General features: G+C 46.8%; 1 protein-coding gene across 5 annotated transcripts in view; it reads right to left on the bottom strand.

The window, feature by feature from the left end:
- Positions 1 to 2,342: 2,342 nt before the first annotated feature.
- Positions 2,343 to 25,803, bottom strand: part of Cep57l1 (centrosomal protein 57 like 1) — a 57,418-nt gene continuing 33,957 nt past the window's right edge. For 2 of the 5 annotated variants that reach the window (XM_032888807.1, XM_032888808.1), the window contains 5 exons: positions 23,458 to 23,637; positions 21,931 to 22,052; positions 12,805 to 12,921; positions 11,369 to 11,446; positions 10,465 to 10,836 (listed from right to left, as the gene is read on the bottom strand). In XM_032888807.1, coding sequence (XP_032744698.1) covers positions 10,660 to 10,836; positions 11,369 to 11,446; positions 12,805 to 12,921; positions 21,931 to 22,052; positions 23,458 to 23,637 — 674 coding nt within the window. In that variant the 3' untranslated portion in view covers positions 10,465 to 10,659. Of the gene's footprint in view, positions 3,446 to 5,562; positions 5,708 to 6,900; positions 7,026 to 7,558; positions 7,637 to 10,464; positions 10,837 to 11,368; positions 11,447 to 12,804; positions 12,922 to 21,930; positions 22,053 to 23,457; positions 23,638 to 25,803 lie in introns of those variants that run through there. The other 3 variants (XM_032888809.1, XM_032888805.1, XM_032888806.1) reach the window with 3 other exon arrangements.

Here is a 25,803-nt window from a genome sequence, read left to right on the forward strand (position 1 = left end):
TGGTGTCACGGTTTCCTGGAAGCTGAGGCTTGCCTTGGCTGGAGGGTTCCGATTCCCCTCCTCGCTCCTCTCACCCTCCCTCCCTCCCTCTCTAATTTCTAATTAAAGGGAACCCAAACCATTCTTTTTCATTGAAGGGAAAAAAAAATTAATGAAATCTTCCTGTTTCAGCAAGGAAGTTGCCCAGCAACTCCGACGCTGCCCTGGGAAGATCCCTGCGGGCACAGCTTAGGCTCCGCCCACCCAGAGCCAGTGGCTTTGGCAGGCAGGTGACTGTGGAGGGAGATTTGTTTGTGTTAAGTAGTTACCGTGGAGTGACAAAACCATTCTTCACAGGCTGCTAGCAACTAAACGTCACCCTAACAACCAATGCAGACTCCGGAGTAACTTGTGTGTGATTATGTTGTTTCTTTAGGAACCTGGGATCCGAAACAAGAAAAAGTCACTCCCACAGAGAAGCAGCGAATTAGAACACACCAACTCAGTCACTAAGAAGATATCCTCAGTTTTGACGTTAGCCCACGTACACTTGTCCTTTACTTTTTCCACCCTTCTAGAATGTGAAAGCATTTAGCGGCGGTTCTCAACCTGTGGGCCGCGACTCCCTTTCGTGGTGATTGCTTAACAGATGTCCCGCATATCAGATATTTACATTGTGATTCATAACAATAGCAGAATTGCAGTTATGACGTAGCGATGAGATAATTTTATGGTTGGGGATCACCATTAAAGGGTCACGGCATTAGGAAGGCTGAGAGCCACTGGTTTAGGTTTCCCTAGCTGCTGACCCTCTGCTGGGCACTGTGTACTCCTTACAGAAGCCTAGTGAGGCAAGACAGTAGAACCCTCATGTTACAGGGAAGCCCGAGGCTCTACGGCATTCTTGGCTTGTGCAGACAAGACTGAGGCTGAACCGGGTCTGTTCATAATCGCTCTGAAGCCTTAAATGTTTTTATTTTTTAACTATTGTATATTTTTATGAGATCCTTCTCAATTCTTTTTTTTTTTTTTTTGGAGCTGGGGACCGAACCCAGGACCTTGTGCTTGCTAGGCAAGCACTCTACCGCTGAGCTAAATCCCCAACCCCCACTCTCAATTCTTAATTGAAACATTCCAATATTTATATTAGCTAAACCTTTTGTATGGTAATTTGTTCTCCCAATTGTTTTTTTTTTTTCTTTCTGTTTTTATTCTGCACTGGGAGTTGGGACCAGGTCAAATCCTTTACCAGAGTTAAAATCCAGCCCTCTGTTTCACACAAAAATGCTTGTTAGTAAGTGAGTATGTGCAGACACTTTCCTAAGTGCTCAGGAAACAAAGGCACAAACATGGAAGGCTGAGGTAAGGCCCTGGTTGGATTCCCCTCCTCCCCCTTTCTAAACTTAAATGACAGAGCTCATGTTCCTGTGGAGTGAAACTGGAGAGATTACGGGAGGACTTGGACAGAATTCACTGCGGCCATCTCCAAGACCAGAGGCTGACACTGCTAAAACCAGAGGTGTGTTTGGGGGGCGACCTCTGCTCAGCTTTGACAGCTCTAAATACCATCCCCTGTAGTAGACCACCCATGGGATGGGGCTTCTAACCTGGCACTTCTCACCATGAAGATGAGTCACATTTCCCCTCTTTTCGAGGTCCACAGTCACCGTTTCTGTTGCTCACACCTTTTGATATTTCCTAGGAAAATAGATTTTCTTAAAAATTGCTTTTCTCAGGGGTTGGGGATTTGGCTCAGTGGTAGAGTGCTTACCTAGGAAGCGCAAGGTCCTGGGTTCGGTCCCCAGTCCCGAAGAAAGAAAAAAAAAAAATTTGCTTTTCTCAGGCAGGGCGTGGCGACTCACACCTTCAATCACAGCTCTGTGAGTTTCGGGCTGGTCAGGGCTGCCTATTGAGACCCTGTCTCAAATGTCTATGCAAAAAAAAAAAAAAAGTCTTTTCTGACAGCCAGGTGTGGCTGTACACACCTATGACTATAGCATGTGGCAAGGGTGGACGGGACCAGTTCACTTCAAGACCAATGGCTGCAGAGTAAGTGCTGGGCCAGCCTGGCCTCCTCTCTCAGGAAAGGAAAACAATGGCCTTCGGTTTGGTTTGTTTTTGGAGCTGCTCTCTGGGATCCCGATCTGTTTACACACTTAGCCCTGTTTACACACTTAGCCCGAGTGCTTCCCGCCCGCTGTGAACGCAGGTGAACGAGACCCCAACTGACCCCTTGGAACTGACCCATTTCTTGCACCTCTACCCTAATTTCAAGCTTTTCCCTTTCTTACAGATTTTTTGTCAAGTTTCTATTTCAATTGATGGCATCAACTTTTTAGTTGTCCCAGAAGATTTCCACAGGCTTTTAGGAAGGCAAAAAGTATAAATTTATTATTTAACATGTGTATACAAAGAAATCCATTGTGACATCACTGATTTTAAAGTATAAAAGGAGACACCACATTTACCTAATTCATCTTCTCCTGTGGATAAAATTAGTCAAGTGCCTGACTTCTTCTTACAGAATGCCATTCCCTTCTTGGGTCCTTGGCATCTATCTACAGTGTCATATATGGATATAAATCACATATAACATGAATGGAAAAACCAGGAAAGGTTATAAAAAACCTACTGTTGGAGTTTCATAGGTAAGCAGGTTTGCAATGGAGAGTGGGAGTAGCAGAGAAGAGAGATGAATTAGTACAAAAATTAATCAGTTCTGCATTTTATTCTATGGCTGTCATATCAAAGCTTAGTTAAGGCCATTCTCACAAAACTGCAGAATTACTGTGTTTTCCCTTTCCAAACAAGACCACTGCTGAGATTTCAAACAAGGTAAGGTGGCGGTTCGACGGAAGTTAAGCTTTTGGGATTCTGTTCATGTCGCGTGGATCTACAGGTGACAGCCTATGTAAATCAAACTGTGGAATGGTACTCATGGGTCAGATTAACTTGATTTTAATGAGTATCCATTCAGTTCAGCTTCTTGGGTTTACCTTACGGGAGCTGCAAAATGAATGCTTCTAAGAGGTTGTTGAGGTCAGGGCCTTTGGTTAGTAACAACGAAAAGCAGTCATTTATATTCCGGAAACCTTGGTAGGTCGTTAGCCATCATTCTGAAAATGTACAACTTCACACACTTTATAGCAGCCGGAAACATAATTCAAGGGTTCCCAGGAGCCTATGAAATAAAAACCACAGAGACTGCATCAGGTCTCACGGGCGAGGTTCATTTAAGTGACAGTTTGCAGGGTCACTGCTCCCACTTGACGTCATCCCGCCTCAGCCTTGGAGGCAGACTGTGAACCTTCACCGGTTGAAAGCTTCTGTCTTTCTGAAAAGCGCTAGTTTCACTCAGACATTTCCTGGGGCTAGTTTTCAAGTTCTTTGATCTTTTAGGGTTGCCATGGATACCTGAGGATTCATTTATCCTTGAGTTCTCAACTTTTTCCTGCAGTTTACGGACCTGAAGAGAAAGGAAATTTAATATTTTAGGATAAAAATTAATGGAAGGATACCCTAAAACAGGACTAGATTGGCAGCGTAATGATTACAATTCATTCAAAGGTTCAGTTCGGCAAGTCACTCATGACACTGCTAGCCAGGAAGCCTTGCCTCTTCCTGCAACTACTCCTCCAGTTAGAGAGGAAGCACACACACACACACACACACACACACACACACACACACACACACACACAGACACACATACACAGACACACACACACACACACACACACATACACACACATACACATACACACACACAGACAGACACAGACACAAACACACACAGACAGACACACACACACACACAGAGACAGACACAGACACAGAGACAGACACAGACACACACACACACAGAGACAGACACAGACACACACACACAGAGACAGACACAGACACACACACACACAGACACAAACACACAGAGAGACACACACACACACACACAGACACACACAGAGACACAGACACAGATACACACACACACACACAGACACACACAGAGAGACAGACACACACACACAGACACACACAGAGACAGACACAGATACACACACACACACAGACACACACACAGACAGACATAGACACAGACACAGACACAGACACAGACACAGACACACACACACACACACTGGCCAGGACAACTCTGAAGACAAGAATACGGGCATTTCCGAAGTCACAGAGAGAGGACAGTGTGAGGCAGAGGCTGAATAAAAGTTACCGGTGGAGACTGAAGCACCAGGAAAAGGAGGATTTATTTAGGGATATTAATAGCAGAGGAGAGAACTGCTGCTAGGCACGAGCATCTATTTGCCTGGGAGGCACTTCTAACTGAAGAGTAACCGGTTTATCACAGGAAAAGGCTCAATCACTGACTTTGCTAAAGGTTTGGGGATACTGATTTTTGTTGTTTGTTTTTCGAGACAGGGTTTCTCTGTGCAGCCCTGGCTGTCCTGGAACTTGCTCTGTAGACCAGGCTGGCCTTGATCTCACAGATCCTCCTGCCTCTGCCTCCTGAGTGCTCAGATTAAAGGTGTCCCACCATCACCCAGCCTCTGTGGCAGTTATTAAGTAAATAACTTTCAAATTATAAAATGCAGTGTTGAGTAACTCTAAAATTGTGACTATTCTTCTATTTCAATTTCTTCTATGCGGTTCCAAGGGCAAAACTTGTTCAATCTTTACTACAACACAATCATATTTTTTTTTTACTTGCTATAGCTTTAAAAGCCAGTAAAATGAAAATATATTTTTCCATTTTGACCATAGCATAGTAAACACAGTGACACTCAGAGGTTTTACAGATCACTGTCCTACAGAAGCGTGCGTGGGGATGGGCTAATACTCCTGCAGCTTACTTCTGCAGCTTACACAACACTGAAGTCCCTAGGCAGAGTCACAGGAAGTGCATGACATGACGTGAGGTTTCCTACAAAGACCCGGGTCTGCTTCAGCAACTATGGATGGAGTCATTGTCTTGGAGTGAACTCTTATGCTTAGGATTCTCCTGTTAACGTGTCAGAGGTCATGCCGTTCTTAGGTACTAAAAGACACGTATGAGTCCTCCTCCAACCTGAATTCTACTAAGAATAGGTGCTAAGCCCAGGTTCCCAGGGAACACAACACAGCCTGGCTTTTTCAGTGGGGGAGGGAATGGTTTCGGGATTGTGTTCCAGGTTTCTGTATGGTACTGCCTCTGTGGGCACAAAGGGCATCATTAGAACCAAGGGGATGGGGTAGAGGACAAGAGCAAAGAATGTTGGAAAGGAAACTGGGCGAGCGCTAAAGCAATCGCCTGCTCTTAGTCCCCCATGGCCGGATTCCACACAAACTCTTCTGCTCTCTCTTCTCCTGAAGCACTCCTCGGAAGGGCTTGCCATTACATGTGTGGTGGCTCCGTGAGACGCTCACGTGACTCCTGTGACTGAACTTTTAGTTCACCGTGCCTCCACACTTCACGAGGAAGGCCATGCAGACGTGACACTGCATCTGTGTGGTGACTGATTTTGTCTTCTGAGGACCGGTAGCTTCCGGAGGAGTAATGCTGGCTTGTTGCTAACACAGCGCTCTTACCCTGTCCTGATGCTTCTGAAGCTTGGAGATTTGGTCTTCTTTGCTTTCCATCTTCCTGGCTAAGTGCTCCAGCTCCTGCTCTAGCTCCTCAGAGTCGGAATGGCTCCCGGTCTGCGCTATTTGCCTCAGGAGCTCCCTGTGCTCCCTACAGAGAAAAGCAAGCATCAGGCTGGGGGCAACTCGCTCACAGGGAATGTCTGTGCATATCAGGTCCGTGCTCAACTCTTAGTAATATAAATAATAAGACAATAAACAAAACCCACAGAAGTGGCAGTTATCAGGCAGGCGACATAGATTATACTCTGCATGATTAAAAACAGAGCCAACACCAAATACTGTTATAGATTATCTGTCACAACGAATCGTCTTGTTCAACCATAGTTTTAGTTAAGAGCAAAATATTAATCTTCAAAAATAGTTCTAGCATTAGGATACATAAGTAAATCATGATATGATAAACATGGCCAAGCTCTGATCATTTGAGATGTGACACATTTAGAACTAACTTAGCCTCTAGCTGCTCAAAAACCTAAGACAATGTAAATGCCTGGTGCGCTCAGCTGGAGTGAACAGCTCTCCAGGACTTGGCTAGGGCAGCGCATGGCTCCCTTCAGTCTGGGGCTGGAAACACAGTGGAGAGAAGAGTGACGCGCGCCTGTCAGCTACGGCACACGGCTCTGCTACGTTTGTTGACGCATGGTTACGCATGGGCCTCAGTACCATGACTGCTATGCAGAGTCCTTACTGAGAAGTCTGTAACGCAGCCCAGGCTGGATCTAGAATGGTATTCCAACTTGCCTAATGAAATCACTCCTGTAACACATTTTAAATAAAAACTGTATTTCCCTTCTAAAAGCTCATCTCTGTTCTAATCTAAAGTTATCGGAGTCGATACATCCATATGATTCATAATATCTGTATCAGTCTAGATCTCTGGACTATGGAAATTAGTTCTTAGATGTAGTTAAAAAGCTAAACACTGTAGTAGATACGAGGAGAAATAGTAACAATAAGTTTACAGATCAAAACAAACTAAGTCTAAGTAGCCGAACAGATTTGTAGGTGGGAGCTACAAAGACAGCAGAAGAGCTGAGGAGGCGCCCGGCTCGTGCAGGGGACCAGAGTCACCGACAAACCTGTCACCGCGGCTGCAGGGAGCCCAGCTACTCTGCTATGCCTGTGACACCTGCACCGTGACTACATCTCCACACACACACAGCTATCGAACTAATAAAAATAAATCTTAATGAGAGGGTTGATGGGCGACAGTGTCCTTCAGAGTGACAAGGAGAAAGGTATCCAAATGCGTGGTTATTTTAATAAAGAATGAACACTTACATATTCATCTGGTCCAGCTCGTCCTGCATTGTCCTCAAGAGTTCAGACAAACTGTCGCAAATGGAAAATGGCTCTCCTGAGCTATGAGGCTTAGCTCTAGCCGAAGAAGTCATTCTGAAAGGAGGCTGAGAAGGTGCCGGGCTTCAGTGACTAGAACAGGTTTCTGAAGGTTGTCTAGCCCACAGGGATACGCCCGCTGCACATGGTGTTACAAGCATGGGTAAACAGACCAGCCTGGACTGGAGAAGGAACAGCTTGATAGCGTGTGTGCTGGTTAGATTTGTCAACTTGACACAAGCTCAGGCTAGGAAGAAGGAACCCCAACTGAGAAAATGTCCCCATCCCAGTGGCTTATAGGCTTGTCTGGGCAGCAGCATTTTCTTGATTAATGACTGATGTGGGAGGACCCAGCTCACAGGGGGAAGGTTGGTGAACTGAGCAAACCAGCACCAATTGTTCCTCCATGGTCTCTGCTTCAGTTCCTGCCTCCAGGTTCCTGCCCCAATTTCCTGTCATGGAGGACTGTCAAGTGAAACAAGCCTTTCCTCCTCACAATGCTTTTGTCATGGTGACGGTCACATGGTAGAAACCCAACCAAGACAGTAACAAACAGCCTCGGCAAACAGCTTTTCAACCACGCCCTTCATTTTATCCTCACCGTCTCTCTCTCAGAAGCCGGTCCACTGAACTTGCCGTCCGTATGCTGAAGCAGCTCTCTTTTTAAACAGTTAGGTTTCTAAAGGTTGGCAAGGAAAAAGGAGGCAGAGTGCAATTTTAAAGTCTATTTATGCTCAAAATCGAACAACAAGTACAAGTGCAGTCTGAACGTAAGAGAGCAGACATGATTAAACACACATTCGACTGAGAAGAGAACGGCAAACACATCTAGAGAGTCTCTGGTCAAGAATCGTATTAGGGAAACTCAGATTAGTATAAACTATAGAAGAGTTAATAATAAAAACGAAATTATCACATGCCTATTATAATGGAAAATGTCTTTAAAAAAGTGATAACATCAAGTATTGGCAATTTTTTATAAAGTGAAACATGTATTTATCATACGACCTAACAATTGACGATTGTACAGATGCACACGCGCGCGTGCACACACACACACACACAGAAACACCAACATGTGCACACATACACACACGTAAACACACACACAGAGACACACCAACATGTGCACACACACACAGAAACATCACCACTGCACACACACACACACACGCACACACAGAAACACCAACATGTGCACACACACACAGAAACATCAACGTGCACACACACACACACACACACACACACAGAAACACCAACATGTGCACACACACACACACGCACACACACGCACACACAGAAACACCAACATGTACATACACACACATACGCACACACACATGCACACACATACACACACACAGAAACACCAACGTGCACACACACACACACACGAACACACAGAAACACCAACATGTGCACACACACACACACATACGTAAACACATGCACACACATACACACACACAGAAACACCATGTGTGCATACACACACACGCACACACACACACAGAAACACCAACATGTGCACACACACACACATGCACACACATACACACACATACACACACACACAGAAACACCAACATGTGCACACACACACACACACAGAAACACCAACATGTGCACACACACACACACACACAAACGCATGCACACACATACACACACACACAGACACACCAACGTGTGCACACACAGCCTTATTTGTAATGAGTGGAAAGTGGCACCAACCACTATCCTGACAGGCGCCTGGTTAGGCTGCGGTGGACCCTAACCACGGGCTGTGTGTAGGAGAAGTGAAGACACACAATGCAGAGCGAACTCCAGGGGAAAGGCAGCCCCAGAGCCAAACTGTAAACTCTAGATCTTTTCCTCTTTGGGACACAGCCTCCGTGATTCCCACGGCCTCAGCCTCCTCTGGACTCGGCTTGCACACAGAGGCCATGGTGCCTGGTTACACGCTGTCCCTGAGTCACAGAGAAGGTGAGCAGGCTGACAGTTGTGGGGGCCTGGGGTGTGCACCTCTGAAGGAACTGTGTGGAGGAGCCTTAGAGTGGGTGGAGTTCTGTTCTTGACGGCTGTGACGGACATGAGTCAGCACATGTGATCAATCTGTGTAACTCTTACATCTCCCAGTTGCCGTTAGCATTGCGCCTCTATGTCTCTTCTGTTCCTAGAAGCCTTCAATGGGTACCAACTACTTACAGAGTAGGAAAGTTCAAATTCACCACGCCCCACCCCCGTCTAATAGGAGTCTCACTGTTTTCCAGGCTGGCCAGGACTCCCACACAGTTCAGGCTGGTCTTAAACGCAGGAGCCTACTGTCCTGGCGCTCTAAGTACAGGAATTGTGGTTGTACATCCCTACACCTGGCGCTTTTTTTTTTCCCCAGAGCTGGGGACCGAACCCAGGGCCTTGTGCTTGCTAGGCAAGCGCTCTACCAATGAGCTAAATCCCCAACCCCTACACCTGGCTTTCAAAGTTAGCTTTTTTACTTTTAGTTTTGAGGCAGTGTCTATTAGCCCAGGATGGCCTGCCCCAGCTCTTCCTGCCCCAGCCTGCTGCGTGCTAAGGTTGCAGGTGTGCATCTGTGTCCCCAGCTGGGATGGCAATACATTTCCTCAGCGTGCCCCAGGGTTCCCAATGACTGCAGTGTGGGGGCTCCCAGCACTTTCCAGATGCCCTTCTGTCTACATGGTGCCATGGTGCAGTAAGACTGAGCTCCCAGACTGTGAACACGCACCACGACACTCTGCTTATCTGTCTCTAACCCTGAGAGGCACTGGTCTGAGAACTACACTATATGACTGGATATTCAACTGGGACATGGAGACACAGAATCAGAGGCCTACGGGAACTCTGAACTCTGACCCCACCTCCAGTACATTATCAATACGTTCATCTCGCATGAATTGGCACTGGAATCACTGTTTTTACACATACATATATGCACACACACACATTCACACATGTACACTCACACACATGCACACTTACACACACACACACACACACACACACACTCTCACGCACACTAAATGTAGAAAAAAATAAATAGCCAAGTGTGGTTGTACATGGCTAAAATCCCAGCCACCCAGGAGGCTCCGGCAGAAGAAGTGAATTAAAGGTCACCCCAGGCTGCATGGCAACTCTGAAGCCAACCTGTGTTACTAGAATATAACCCTGTCTCAAATATTAATAAATTTAAAAATATTTGTTTATACTGTACATGAAATTATATAAAGCTACATTTAGGAATTTTACATTTTTAGATTTTTTTATACCCAGAGCTTTACTTTGTAGCCCAGGGTGGCTTGGCCTTCTCTATGTGGACCAGACTGGTTTTAAACTCACAGAGCTCTACTTGGCTGTGCCTCTCCAGTGCTGAAATGAAAGGCGTGTGTCACCACACAACACCTTTAAACAATGTCACCAGCACAGTCTAATAAAGGCCTGGCGTGCTCGCTGGCACAGGGGCTGCTGCCCGACACAGACTCTTTTCTGGCTGGCACCCAAATGGAGAGCAAGCTTTGTGCACTCTGGACATTACTTTTCTTTCATGGAGGTCCTGTGGGACTTCCTATCCTCACATTGAGAATCAGCATGGACGGCCTCATTTCTCGGCATTACTGCTGCATGGTGGGTTAGGAAGGGTTATCTGGGATGGCTGGAGATAACGCACCTTTCATGAGTGGGTTAGGAAGGATTGTCTGGGATAACTGGAGATAACGCACCTTTCATGAGTGGGTTAGGAAGGATTATCTGGGATAACTGGAGATAACGCACCTTTGGTAGTTTCTTCCTTTCCTTACAAAGCTTTGGATTAGAAACTGTGGACATTAAGATTTTGCTGATTTCAAGTCCAGTTTGAAGCTACAAAAACAAAGAGACAAGACTGAGCTGTAGCAAGCTTCTTCATGTAGAACGAAGGCGAGATCTCAGCTGTTGAGGAAAAGGGACTTCCTGGGGGCAAAGCATTGCTCAGCTGCAGTGACCTGGATGGGGCCAAAGCAGGACTGCAGGAGCCCAGGAGATCAGGCCAGCCTGGGAGGCACTGTGAGCCTCCATGTGGAAGCAAAGAAAGGAAAGAAAACAAAACTAAACAATAGAGCTCAAAACCCGGACATCATTGAGGAAGAATAACCCCGTATGTTGGTTTGGTCATAGGTGACTCTCACACCGGAACTGAAGTACGTGAGGCGTCAGCGGTCTCACCTGAGAGGGTGGGTATGGCAAGGTCTGCTGGACCTTGGAGGCATGGGCTAAGCAAGAATTTTGTTACCACGGCAAAAACAGAGACAGTAGTAACAACCCAGAATACCAAAACAGTGCAGACTATGGCTGGGATCATGAGAGTGAAGCATGCATGGATGTGGCCACGGCAGAGACAAAAGCTGCTACTGACCTCACACGCTCTATCTTGAAAAAGCCTGCGCTGGTGCTCCTCCTCCTTTAGTTTTTCCTCTAGATATTTAATCTTCTCCTGCAAGAGAAGGAACGCGGATGAAAGCCAGAGCCAAATGTCCCTCATCCCCTTTCCAGTGCACACTGCATACCTTACACACGTGCACTGTATACCTTACACACGTGCACTGTATACCTTACACATGTACACTGCATACCTTACACACGTGCACTGTATACCTTACACATGTGCACTGTATACCTTATACACATGCACTGTATACCTTACACACGTGCACCGTATACCTTACACATGTGCACTGCATACCTTACACATGTACACTGCATACCTTACACATGTGCACTGCATACCTTACACATGTGCACTGTATACCTTACACACACACTATATACACCTTACACGCACCGTATATACCTTACACACGCACTGTATACCTTACACACGTGCACTGTATACCTTACACACGTGCACTGTATACCTTACACATGTACACTGCATACCTTACACACGTACACTGTATACCTTACACACGTGCACTGCATACCTTACACATGTGCACTGTATACCTTACACACGTGCACCATATACCTTACACATGTGCATTGCATACCTTACACATGTGCACTGTATACCTTACACATGTGCACTGTATACCTTACACATGTGCACTGTATACCTTACAAATGCACTGCATACCTTAAACATGTACATTGTATACCTTACACATGTACACTGTATACTTTACACACATACACTGCATACCTTACACATGTGCACTGTATACCTTACACACACACTATATACACCTTACACGCACCGTATATACCCTACACACGCACTGTATACCTTACAAATGCACTGCATACCTTACACATGCACTGTATATCTTACACATGTACACTGCATACCTTAAACATGTGCACTGCATACCTTACACATGTCCACTGTATACCTTACACACGTGCACTGTATACCTTAGACACTCACTGTATACCTTACACACACACATATTACCTTGGTGTGGTTCAGAATTGGAACCATGACAGAAGTGTCAAAGGCACAGACTTCTGTGTATTGGAGCATAAGAGGGCCTACAAAGAGGAGTTTGGGGGGCGGGGTTCTGGAACAATTCTGTGCAATAAGGACTTGGGGGAGGAGGAACCCATGTGGGAGAGGTGTGACCATATACTATCCTTTAGGTCAGACACCGGCTGAATGGAAATGTTCCATCATCATAGAAGCCAAGCCCATCCTCTGACATCCTGTGACAGAACACACTGTCTCCACGGGCAGGATTTACCCAGATTACTGAGAGCTCTACAGGAACTGCCCCAATCTGTGACTGTTCTGTCACGTTCAATGCCAGCTTTGCCTTGCTCCTGGCACCATAGCTTCAGAGACAAGCAGACGCTTACCTCCGCAGTCTGCTGGGTCGTCGTCAGCCTCAAACACTCTTTTTCTAAGACATCCAGCTTCTCCAGTTTAGCGTGCAGCTTCATCTGATCTTGTTCTTTTTCCCTCTGAAGCTGGGCCTGGGAAGATAAGAACCAATTCCACACTTGGCAGCGATGCCAGTGGATCACGAATAACATAACTTCTGAGAAACCAAAATATAACATAAGTCAGTTGCTAGAAGCATGTACATACACGTGTGTGTGCATATGTGAGTAGAAATTCAAATCCTTTTAAGGTGCCACTGTAAGAGGTGATGGACACGTTGCTGACTTAGCATTGGCAGAATAAATTCCTCTTTGCATCTTTCTACAACAGTGGCACTAGGCAAAACATCACAGCAGCACTTACGGTAAGGAGACGAGGTGTGTGTGACTCACAGGTGACCACGTCGCTCACTCCCAGGCTCCCCGACTCAACGGAAAGAGCAGCCAGGGAATAAACCATGAAGAAAGTCACTGTGCACACACATGCACACTGTCTTACAGGACTGTTCATTACCAACCACGTCATGAGGACAACTGACGAGGGGCAGGGAGACCTGTATGCGCTCTCCTGTGAACATAAAATGGCTCTAAATAGGAAGGCCACTAAGACAAAATGCAAAGCGAGCAGCAGAAGAGCGGGGACTTCTGCCCAGTCCTGGGGCCTCAGAGGACAGAGGGAGTAAGACAGAAGCCCGCTGGAAGAAAAAAGGCCAAAAATGCCCAAAAGTAATTTAAAATGGAGAGACTAACACAGTCTAGGAATGGAACGTCGGGAGGAGAATTCGGGGTGCTTGTGAGAAACTCCAAGAGAACAAGAGACTTGTGAGCCCAGTGTCTTCAGACCCTGGAATTGTTCCTGTATGGTTTCCACGCTTCCCCCGTCAGCAGATGGAGGGAGGTCTACTCAATACGGCTGCCGCCGTTACTCAGTGAGATGTAAAGTGTCCATCACCACCTCTGTGGAACAGGCTCCTGCCCCGGGTGGCTTATCTGTGGGATTACATACGCAGCTTGGACTCAGGAGAACTTTATCGGTGACCTTCCTTACCCTCACTATGTAATTCGTCTGAGCTCTGAACAGAGTTGGCTATGGCATGAGACGTTAGTTGGTCATTTATTGCAGTTCTCAACCTTTTTAAAAGTGCTGTAACCCTTTAGTACAGTTCCTCATATTCTGGTAAACCCCCAACCACAAAATTTTATTGCTACTTCATTCATAACTGTAATTTTCTACTTTTATGAATCTGTGATGGTTTGCATATGCTTGCTCAAAAAAATGGCACTATTAGGATGTGTGGCTTTGTTGGAGGAAGTGTGTCCCTGTGGGGTGGGCTTGGAGACCCTCCCCCTAGCTGCCAGGGGACGCTCAGTCTGTTCCTGGCTTCCTTCAGGTGAAGATGTAGCACTCAGCTCCTCCTGCCCCGTGCCTGCCTGGGCGCTGCCATGCTCCTGCCTTGATGATGATGGACTGAACCTCTGGACCTGTAAGCCAGCCCCAATTAAATGTTGTCCTTATGAGACTTGCCTTGGTCATGGAGTCTGCTCACAGCAGTAGGACCCTCACTGAGACAGAATCGTAGTGTGAATAGCTGAGATACAGGGTATCGTAATCACAGGCCGAGGACCACTCGACTGGCTCCGGTTCCCACCCACAGAGTGGTAAACAGTCCATCAGTTACCAATGCCGAAGCAGCGATAAAGAGGAAATCCTACCAGCATCCTGAGAAACAGACGCGTACCACACAGGGGAACGAGGGAGAGCACGGCCAGGGAGACGTGGGAGCTGAAGACAACTCAGACACCATCTTTACTGTGCTGAGAACCTAACGTCTGGCCTTGTGTCACAGCATACCAGAGTGGAGGCAGGGGGATCGTCCTGAACCAGAGGCCAAGCTAAGGCAACACAGCAAGGTCAAGGCTAGTCTGTACAGAGACTATCTGAAAACAAACAAAGGTAAACAACTCTTCCCAAACAACAAAGTAACAATAAATACGCAGGGCAAGGGAGACGGCTCAGAGGGTAAAGTGCTGTTCCAGCCTGAGACCTGAGTTCAATGCTGGAACCACAAAGAAGCAGGAGGGCGATGTGTGTCTGTAAGCAGAAGCAAGAGACTGCATGGAAACTCCTGGGCTAGACGGCCTGGAACGTGCACTTCGGCTGCAGAGACAATGAGGCAGCCCTGGCCTCAAAAACAAAAGCAGAAAACAGACTTTTTTTTTTTTTTTTTTTTTTTTTTTTCGAGCTGGGGACTGAACCCAGGGCCTTGCGGTTGCTAGGCAAGCGCTCTACCACTAAATCCCCAACCCCGAAAACAGACTTCTTAAATGGGTGCCATCACGTGCTCCAACGTCATACACATATGCACACACGCACACATACATATGCACCTATACACACACACATACACGCGCACACACACACACACACACACACACACACACAGACAAAATATAAAAGCCATAAACTAGCATTCCGTATCTAGCAAAGCCATCACTCACAAGTATGTATGAAACAGAGGGTTCTTTCTCCAGGCCCATGAATGCTATGAGACGCTAGGACATTATCATTTTTTTCTTCAGTCTATGCAAGGAAGTGAGATGCACTGAGATGATCAAATGTAAATAAGCACACGCTTCCTTTCTCTCTAGTTTCCTGTAAGGATAATCGACAATGTAAAAGAACCAGTAATGGATTATGGGCTGCTTTTATAACGTGTGAAAATAAAAGGAAGGCTGCAGTGCAAACTGGAGGCACACAGTAGGAAGCCGCAGTGCAAACTGGAGGCACACAGTAGGAAGCCGCAGTGCAAACTGGAGGCACACAGTAGGAAGCCGCAGTGCAAACTGGAGGCGCACAGTAGGAAGCTGCAGTGCAAACTGGAGGTGCACAGTAGGAAGCCACAGTGCAAACTGGAGGTGCACAGTAGGAAGCTGCAGTGCAAACTAGAGGCTCACAGTAGGAAGCTGTAGTGCAAAATGGAGGCACACAGTAGGAGGCTGTAGTGCAAACTAGAGGCACACAGTAGGAAGCTGTAGTACTAACTGGGGGGGAAAAGTAGGAAAGGTCTTTCATACTTTAATTCCGATTCATGGCAGACTGGCAAATCATAACGCCTGTCTAGAGGAAGACGAGATAATGGTATTAAAAAGTTATCACAGAGCTGGGTGCAGTGACTCGTGCAGAAACACAAGTCAGTTGGGAGGCTGAGCGGGGAGGACCGTGGGTTCAAACCCATCCTGGCACTAAATTTTGACTTTGCCCAGAAAGGAATAAAGAATACAGGAAGGGAATGGCAGGAGCGACTGCCCAGTGAAGCAGCTGCCTGGCATGTGCCATGCCCAGGACTGAACTCTGCGCACCAAACACACAAGCATGGAGGCACACGAAGAAGCTACTAGTAAGAGCTGAAGGTACTTTTAAGTGAATGAAATGAAAATAAACATGACCAAACTCTGTCAGATGCAGTCAAAAAGAAGTGATAACATTCGCTACAAAAATATAACAGTTCAGAGAACGAAAGGAAGCCTGTTGGTGTGAGGTGGATCAGAACTGCACTGAGTGACCGGGAAGACTCAGGCGGCAGAGACGAGATGCCGCAGAGAGAGAAAGCTTAGGAGTGCACTGCGGGTTAACAGAGGCGGCAGGACGGGGAGTGAGGAGCGCAGAGGGCCAGGGAGCACAAGGACTGCACACGGCTTCCCTCCCTGGCAGCACAGGGCTCCAGCTGTGGTTCTCAAGCAGGGGGAGGGACTCTTGAAGCCACCTATCCATCTGGGGAATCTCTCCGATGGTGACTCCTCTCGTGTGACAGGTCAGCATCAAGGAAGTCCCCTGTCATTCCCCATTTCAGAGGGCTGTGGCAGGTCTCTACCACATGAGAACCAGCCCACTGGCTTAAGGCTGAACTGTTGAGGGGACCTGAGAAACAAGTACCACCTACAAGGCTGGTAAAGGCTCAGTGACTTCAAAGAACAGAGCAGAAAAGCAAAGAAAGGCCACTCATCAGTCGTGGGTGTCATTGGTCGTGGGTGTCATCGGTGGTGGATGATACAGTAGGAAACAAGAGAATCAGGGAAGAAACAGAGATTCAGAGGAGGAAAATGGAAGAAATGCTAGAAATGCAAAACCCAATTGGCAGAGCTAAAACTCCAGGGAGAGCATCAGACACAGGATCCAGCAGAGTAGACTATCAGCGCAGGAATAGTACTGCAGACCTCGGTAAAGCAAGGGTGCCAGCCAGCAGGGCCACACCTAAGGCCGCAGGGACAGCAGCACAGACCGATCTGAGACGCCCTCAGGCAGAACACAGGAGATAACGCTAACAGTTAATCCTCCTGGCCATCTTGACTGATTTAGGATTGCCGTGGAAATGGTGTGCCTATGAGGGTGTTTACAGAAAAGGTTAGAGAGAAGACTCTTGTTATCCCATTGGGTGGGGGTGGGGGCCCCCAAACTGAAGAGAAAGGAGGATCCAAGTGGAGCTTCCTGACTGTGGATAATGTGCCCAGCAGTCTCCATTCCTGTGTCTGTCAGACGTAAGTTTGGGGTTGAAAAGAAACCGCCCCTGAAGTGTCTGACAAGGCAAGCATTAGTCTTCACGGTGAGCTGCTCACCTGGCAGAAGAGCAAGCAGGGGACAGGAACTGCGCATGGTTTCTATTCTAACTCAGGAGGCGACTGTGTCTTCCCCGCTGGCTGGGGTGCAACCTCAGTCCTTTGCAATTGTCCAGTCAGAGAAAAATCAGTGCCCAGGAAATGAAGAAGGAAGGGGAGAGTGACTTTAATCCAAGAATGTAACAGGGCTTCTGTAAACAGACGTTTTACTGGGTATGTGCGTGGTGGGGTAGTTAAAACATTCATATAAAAGTTTTGTGAGGTGGAAGAGGCAAAAATGGTTGACTCCTGTTTTAAAGACGTTTCATCATATTTGACGGGAAAAACTTACATTCAGTGTTTCCTATCCTACCATGACGGTCTGTACAGTTTGAGTCCAGTGTACTGTGGGTGTTTGTCACAGCAAGAACAGTAATTAACGTGGGCAGTCGGTCCTGGGATGGGGTTCTGCGGTGATCTGGCAACTACACAGGTTCTTAGTGTCTGGAACTAGCGTTTTAGAGGAATTTGAAACAGACTGGAGCTGGGACTTAGACAAGTCCTGGGATCCTACAATCAGAGCGTAATGGCCATTCTGGGAAGGTTCAGCAGGCAAGAAAGTGAGGAAACAGATAAATAGACGGCGGTGTCCCAGTTCATGAAATCCCAAAGAGGAACAGGACTTGGTGACAGGAGGTGAGGTAGAGACCGCTCGCACTGCAGTCTGCTGATGAATCTGCACGTGTCCTGGGAGCGGCAGTGAGGCTGAAGTAAAGGCCAGGGCAGAAGATGGCTCTGCAGCTACGAACACTGCTATTCCTGCAGAAGACGTGGGTTCGAGTCCCAGCACCCACAACTGGTGGTCCATAACTCTCTGTAACTCACGTTCCAGGAGATCCACGGCCCTCTCCTGGCCTTTATGGGTACCTATACATGTTCATGAGTGTGAGCATGCGCGCGCACACACACACACACACACACACACACACACACACGAAATAAATCCTTTAAAAAGTAACATATGAATTTGTTGGTAGAGGAAATTCAAGGGAACATTATATTCAAACTGTGCATGCTATTGCTCACTGCTCTGAGAGAGAGCAAAAAGCTGGCCAGAAAAACATGAAAATGGGCAGTGTAGTCAGGATTCGATGCTGTAGCTAAGGTGGGATGCACAGTATTAGCACCACCAAGGAAAGGTGCTGAGGGTCAGACCTGGGCTGTGCAAAGTTCCAACCTGAGAAAATGCAAGTTCGTTTGAAACAGGGAGTTTGAACTGGGAAGCCATTACCAGGGTTCACTGCTTGAAAACAGCTGTGTGCGCACACAGGGGTCACTGTAACTGTGCTCCACAAGGTCAGACTACAGCTTGGGCTGACAGAAGAACTACACAGCGTCATCCACACGCTCTGGGTTTCACATAAACGAGAGGAGTCAAAGGTCATCAAGGGTGCAACTGGTGGTAAGGCCACTGAAACCAGACAGTGAGCGACAGGTTCCGAGTCCCCGCAAGGAAGCCTGAGAGGACACTGCACGAAGCAGTCAATGTGAAGGCCACACGTGAAGCCGTGTGCAGCACGAGGCTTACTGTTGGCCCTGCTGACTTCCAGCCTCGCTCCACTCCACCCTTTCCTTGCCGTGACCCCACTCCCCTCTTTCATGAGGGAGATGTTTGCTCTGTGTCAGTGCGACTTCTTTTGGACTTTACAGGAGCTCAGAAGCGTTTGTCCTGAGTCTCGGAAGAGACTCTGGAACAGCGTTTGTACTGTCCGCCATCTGCAGGAGCGCGCAGAGGTGGAGTAAGTGTTTTACATTTGAGATGAAGATGAGATTCAGGAGGCATGAGGTGCACGGCTATCAAGCCGATAAGGAATGCCACTGTGCTGGTTAGGCCTTCACTGTCAACTTGACTGGATTCAGCATCACCACGGAAACACATTTAGATGAGGATGTTCCCTGAAACCTTTAAACCAGGAGGGAAGGCCTATCCTGAGTATAGGTCCATCTTTTGGCTGAGGTCCTAGCGAATAAAAGGAGGAAGAAACAGAACACTAGTCCCGCCCCTCCACTTCCTGACGAAGAAGGTGCCTCACGGCCCTGCTGCCGCGCCTTGCCTGCCCTGACTGACAGACTCCCACACTGTGAAACCGTAAGTCCAAATAAACCCCTCTGTGCTTTACTTGCTTTGGACAGGCACGCTGTCCTAGAAATGGAAAACGACACAGTCAAGGAGTCATGACAAAATGTTCCTCACAGTTAGGGGAAGAAAGGGACATCCAGTGGGAGAAAGGATTTTCCCCTGCAAAGGGAGTTAGCCCAACAAAGAGGGCCTATGTTTCCTGAAGCTTCCTTCTCATTTCTGCCAGTTAGCCAGTCCCATCAGATGGTAAAGTCAGGCACCCAGCAATGCGATGAGAGGCCATCACCACTTATGGCAGGGATAAAACTCACATTTGTGGGCCAAAGGGGCTACCTGCTAGTCCAGTTCTGGTTCTAGTAAGAACCTTTCTCAAAAAGAAATCACATTGCCCAGTTTCATGTTCATTTTTCATGTGTCCCCTTGTGTAGCACTGACATTATTCCCTAACTTCCAAATAAAAGGGGAACGTGGGACTCCAAACTGGTGCGCCCAAAGCAGATCACAGCTACAGAAGGAATGATAGTACAAGCAGCAAGGAAAACCAGGAACAAAGGCAAACATCGGGATAACACCAAACCTCTCAGCCAAAGCCTACAGCCAGTGAGCATGGAGAGATGGATCCCAAACCAAGTCCTTTATGTCCCCTACGCCAGCACGGTTAAGGACAGAGACACCCAGCACTCAGGCCATAAAATCAACACGAAGTCAGCCTTCCTTTTTAGTTGGGAATGTGCTGAGAAGGAAACTCTGACAACAGTTCCATCCATGGGACTTAGGTGTGCCCAGAAGGGACACTGTCACAAGATCATGGCCCTAGCCTCCACCTCACTGCTCCCGCTTGCTGATGGCATGGTGACTGTTTTCATGTCCTGTATGTCTCTCACAGGATACCACAGGCCCAAAGCAGCCACCAATGGAAATGCTTAAACAGAAATAGACACTAAGCACCTATCTATCCATCTATCCATCTATCCATCTATCTATCTATCTATCCATCCATCCATCCATCCATCCATCCATCCATCCATCTATCTGAAACATGCTCTATGTAGTTTTGGAACTCGCTCTGTAGACCAAGCTAGCCTAGATCTCATAGATTCCCGTCTCTGCCTCCCGAGCTCCTGGATTAAAGACCTATGCCAGCACATCTGGCAACCTTTTCACTTTGTAAGGCGTCTCCTGACTGTCACTTTTGGAAAGTGCTCAGCTACAATCTCTGTAAGTATTAGACCTGCATCGTTTCCTCTCCATTTTTAAGCTCTGTTACATATCAGTAAGGAGCGCTCTAACTCTGACGTGTTGCCTTTCCCCATTTTCTGAATTTACTGTAATTTTATCCCTTTTTTGGTCTGGGTGACATGTGTCCATTTCTTGAATTCTGTCTGCTGACCATCTAGTAGAACTACTAGTTCTAAACTTCATTTTTAGGTATTTTATTCTTTCCCAAATTGGCTTGATCACATTATAGTTTCTAAATGCGACAGAAAATTTCGTCTTCTTCCTCAGCCTCGGCCTTCCTTTTTGAGATAGTCTAATTATGTTGTCCTAGCAGCTCGAGCTTCTTAGCTCAGAGGTCTTCCGGTTCTAGCCCCACCCCCCTGCTCTTGACTACCGTGTGCCGGAGGTGTCAAACTGACTTCCGTCAGAGCCGCACCTTACTCACACTGACTTGTCTATGTCCTGTGAATGCTCCCCATTCAGGAGTTCTAGTTTCTGCCTGGTTGGTTTGGATTGAACGTTTCTCACTCAGTGTGTTGGCAAAAGGGTGGTGAATAATCTGAGGTCCCTAAGAACACTGGGAATCCAGAAGCACTGTAATTGGTTTTAGGTTTAGTATCTAAGGTTTTCTTGGTTGCTCCTACCTGGAACAGGGTTTCATCTGTGTTGTTTACTTCCTTACTCAACTTCACAAAGCCTGACATTTCCTAGGCTTTCTGCTCCATGTTGGCCTTAAACTGACTTCCTGAAGCAGAAGGGTACTTGTCAGAACAATTGTCTCAACTGCCCCACAGAGTCACAAATGCCTCAGAAGGAATGAGCCACATCAGGTGGAGCTTTCGGACTTTAAATCTGCAGAGTCTGACCTGGGGACTGTGCACTGCCTCACTAGGCCTACCTGCTGTCTTCTCCCTCCCTTACCCTCCCCTACCTCCCACTTCTTTCCTATGATGCTTGCAGATTATCTGTTACGTTTTTCTCATTTCATTGCAAAAATGTTGACCTAAACAGCAGAGTCTACCATTGCTGTAGGTGAAAATCTCCTAGACATACATGTATATCCTACTATGGTTATAAAAGTTTTCCCATATTATATTCTTCAAAAAGCATATTAAATTATATTAGCATTCCTCAGAGAAAAATATGCTTACCTGTTGTTCTAGGATCATATTCTTTTCTCGTTCTACATTGAGAACCATTCTCTTGGTATATTCTAATTGCTTCTCTAGAAGACTACAACGAGACTGGGCTGAGCTTAACTGTATGCTTATATCTGTGCAAAGACAAAATAATATGTTAATGAGCTGGTTATTACATAGACCAGAAAGTCATTATGTAAACTCAACCCAAAGCTTAGTGACAGTGTGTACATGGTGTGTGTTGTTATACATATGGTACAAATGTGTGTCGCCTGTGTGTATGTGTGTATGCACCTGTGTGTGTGTGCACCTGTATGCACCTGTGTGTGTGTGTGCAACTGTATGTGTGTTTGTGTGTGCACCTGTGTGTGTGTGTGTGTGCACCTGTGTTTGTGTGTGCACCTGTGTGTGTGCACCTGTATGCACCTGTGTATGTGTGTATGCACTGTGTGTGTGTACACCTGTGTGTGTACCTGTGTGTGTGTGTGTGTGTGTATGTGTGTGTGTGTGTGACCTGTGTGCACACACACAGGCTGGAGGAAGATGTGAAGAATCTTCCTCTATCGCACTGGGCCTTATTCCCTTGGTCAAGTCTCTTATACAACTGGAAGATGATCGAATCAGCTGGCCAGCAAGCAGCTAAGCAAAGACAGCAGGTACCTACCTTTCTCCCCAAGCCCCGAAGCTGGAGCTCTAGGTGCTCACAGCCACGCTGAGATTTTCCACCTGGGGATAATGCAGGTCCTGTCTTGTGCAGCCAGCACTCTGACTCATGACTTTAAATATCTTAGTAATTATATATGGCTCAACTGACAATATCTTCCCTTAAAAAGGCAGAAGGCATACTTCCAAAAGGGGGGGGGGCAAGAACAACCTATGGGAGTCCATTTTCTCTTTCTACCATTTAGATCTCAGGAATCAAACTCAGATCATCAGGCTTAATAGCAGTGCCTTTACCCCAGAAGTGTGTACGTCTGTGGGGGGGGGGCAGAGTCCCTTGGACAGCCTGGAACTTGCTATGTAGCCAAGGAACTCAGACATCTGCCCGCCTCTGCCTCCCAAGCACTGGCTGAAAGGCCTGGCTCTCTCCTCTCCTCCTAAGCATAGACGGCCCAGTCGATTCCACAGGGTAAGTAACTGATTGTTAATCCTTTTATCTTAATCAGTTTGACTTTTGTTCAGCTGTCTCAGTTCCTGATGAATCCTGGATTCCTCATGTTGAATACAATTATTCTCCATTCATTTGTACGTTGTTTAACCACCACCATTGCTTTACTGATAGGGTCTGAAGTGCAAAGGCCATCCTTGGCTACAGCAAGTTCAAGGCCAGCCTGGGGTACATGTGAGAGAAACCCCGCCCCTAAATGTATTTGCGAGCCAGGACGAAAGATATGATGCAAGTTAAGTTGAAGTTTGTTAGCTTCCCACAAATCTCAAAATCATGGGCTCTGAGGAGAGAGAGCTGACCAGCTCCACTGGGCTCCCTGCCTCAGGCCGTGAGCTCTGGGACCCCGCATGCCCGAGAACCGTTCCTTTCACCTCTCTTCTGTCTAGTCAGCTCCTCGTGCGCCAGGTTGCGCTCGTTGGTCTCCTCCTCCAGGGCCTTCTTGTACTGCGCTGCCTCTCTGGACAGAAGGTTCAGACTGTCCTCAGCCTGCGTCCTCTCCAGCTCCAGACGCCGGATCTTTTCCTGCAGTGTTTTCAATGCTGAAACAAGGGCTGGCGAAAAGAAGGGCACTCGATGCTTAAGTGAAACTCTTGGAAAACTGAGCAACCATAGTAACTTGGGTAACAATAAAAAAGGAGCAGTGTACGTTTGCTAGTAACCAGAAAATGTGTTATATTGTATAATTATATAATATACACATATTTACATAAATATACGCACATGTAAATGTTATACACAATAAATTAAATACAAACATATTTACATATAAATACATAATAAAATAAAAATGATAGTACAAAGGGATACATTTCCTCACGGTGTATCTTAGAAAAACAATAATCTACTACTGGAGTAAGTGATTTCTGAAACTGAACCATAAGTAACTTAACAGAATGGTTATTATTTCCAGATGAACGTCCTCGGACTAATTAATATGGTAACTGAGGTGCTGGGCTAGTGTGCCTGGCTGAAAGCCTACAAGGGGCACGGGTCTGCTACTGGCATTGTCACTTAGCTGCATGCTGCCTTCATGGTGCAGATGAGTTCAGAGTTAGCGGTTTTCCAAACATGATTTACGTTTTCTATTCAGTTGTGATTCAAATGGTAAAACTAGGTCTGCGGGGCTGTAAGTAATTCAGTCAGTGGCACGTATGCAGTCAGCCCGTGTGTGCTGGGGATGTGTCTGCTCTCTGCCTGGCACGGGGCTGGCTCACTGCTCTGGATCACTCTCTTATGGTTGGTTAACTCAACAGAGATTCACTGATGTCATGGTGCTGGTGGGTTTGCATCAACTCGACACAAGTCAGAGTCGTCTGAAGAGGGAAGCTGAAATGAGAAAGAGCCCTCTACCAGGCTGGCCCGTGGTGCATTTATGTATTGATGGGGAGGGCCTGGCTCTCTGCTGGCAGCTGCCTCTGAGCTGGTCATCCTGGGTGCGACAGGAAGGCAGGCTGAGCAAGTGTGAGGAGTAAGGAAGCAAGCAGCTCGCCTGCCTGCTGCCCGAGTCTGCCCTGGCCTCTCAGTGATGAGTGGAAATGAACCCTTTCCTCAGCGCAGAGTTTGGTCATGGTGTTTATCACAGCAACAGAAATCCTAAGACAGTAACCATTACTACGGATTTTTGAAGGGTGATAAACAGATCTTATAAAGTAATTTATAAAGCATAAAATATTTCTGGAGTCCTATTTTCTAATATGATTTGAGGTTCTCTTCGGTTTATGTTTAAAACATCGCAATAGTCATTTTCTATTGTTACTTGGATATAAAAGGATTTAAGGGTAACTGTGGATATGTGTGACTTCTGACTGCTGCTTGAATATGATACAATCCCACTGCATTCTGACTATCTACGTTAGAAGGATTCTGACTCTAGATTTTTATCCTATCTTTTACTGATGTACTTATTTAACTTTTTCATTTGTATGTGTACATCACGTGTGTGTGGATGAACATGTGCCATGGCACACGCGCGTGCATGCATACATGCATACACACACACGCACACACACACACACACACACACACGCATGCCCAAGGACAACCCTCCAGCACCAGTCCTCGCCCATGTGGCTGCTGGGAATGCATTCTTAACCCCTGAACCATCTCTCTCTTGATAGTCCTTGGATTTTTATTTTATTTCCAAATTGACAAGAAATTTAATAGAAAGAGACTAATTTATAAACAGACATTTTGAGAGGTCAGAAGAGATAAGCAGAAAGTGCTCCTCAGTGAAATGTCATCCTTCTGAAGTCATGGAGACTAACATCATAATCATGTGATTAAGATTAAAAAAATTGAAAATCGCTTTAAGCCTGGTCTGCACGCATTCTTAGAAAGCCCCCCTGCTCTGCTAACGAGTGTGGAGCCATGGGGCCCAGAGCGAACTCTGTGGTGGGAAGGAACTCTGCCGTCTGGCGGCCCAGCCTGTGCGGTGGCACCTGCCTATGCGGCAGCACTGCAGAGGCTGCACGGGGAGGGAGGCTGCACGGGGAGGGAGAAGTGTTTCGAGGTCATCCTGGGCTACAATGTGAGATCCTGAAACAAAAGCTAGGAAAAACCTAAATAAAAATTTTACTTTATCACGCTAGCAGTAAAATTTTATTCTTTTTGTTTGGCTGAGGCAGCAAGATTTCTTTATTTAGCCCTGGCTGGCCTCAAACTTGCTGTATAGACCAGGCTGCCTCAAAATCATTAAGATCTCTATTTTGAGAGCTGGG

The sequence above is a fragment of the Rattus rattus genome, chromosome 18 (assembly GCF_011064425.1).
Source record: "Rattus rattus isolate New Zealand chromosome 18, Rrattus_CSIRO_v1, whole genome shotgun sequence".
NCBI lineage: Eukaryota > Metazoa > Chordata > Mammalia > Rodentia > Muridae > Rattus > Rattus rattus.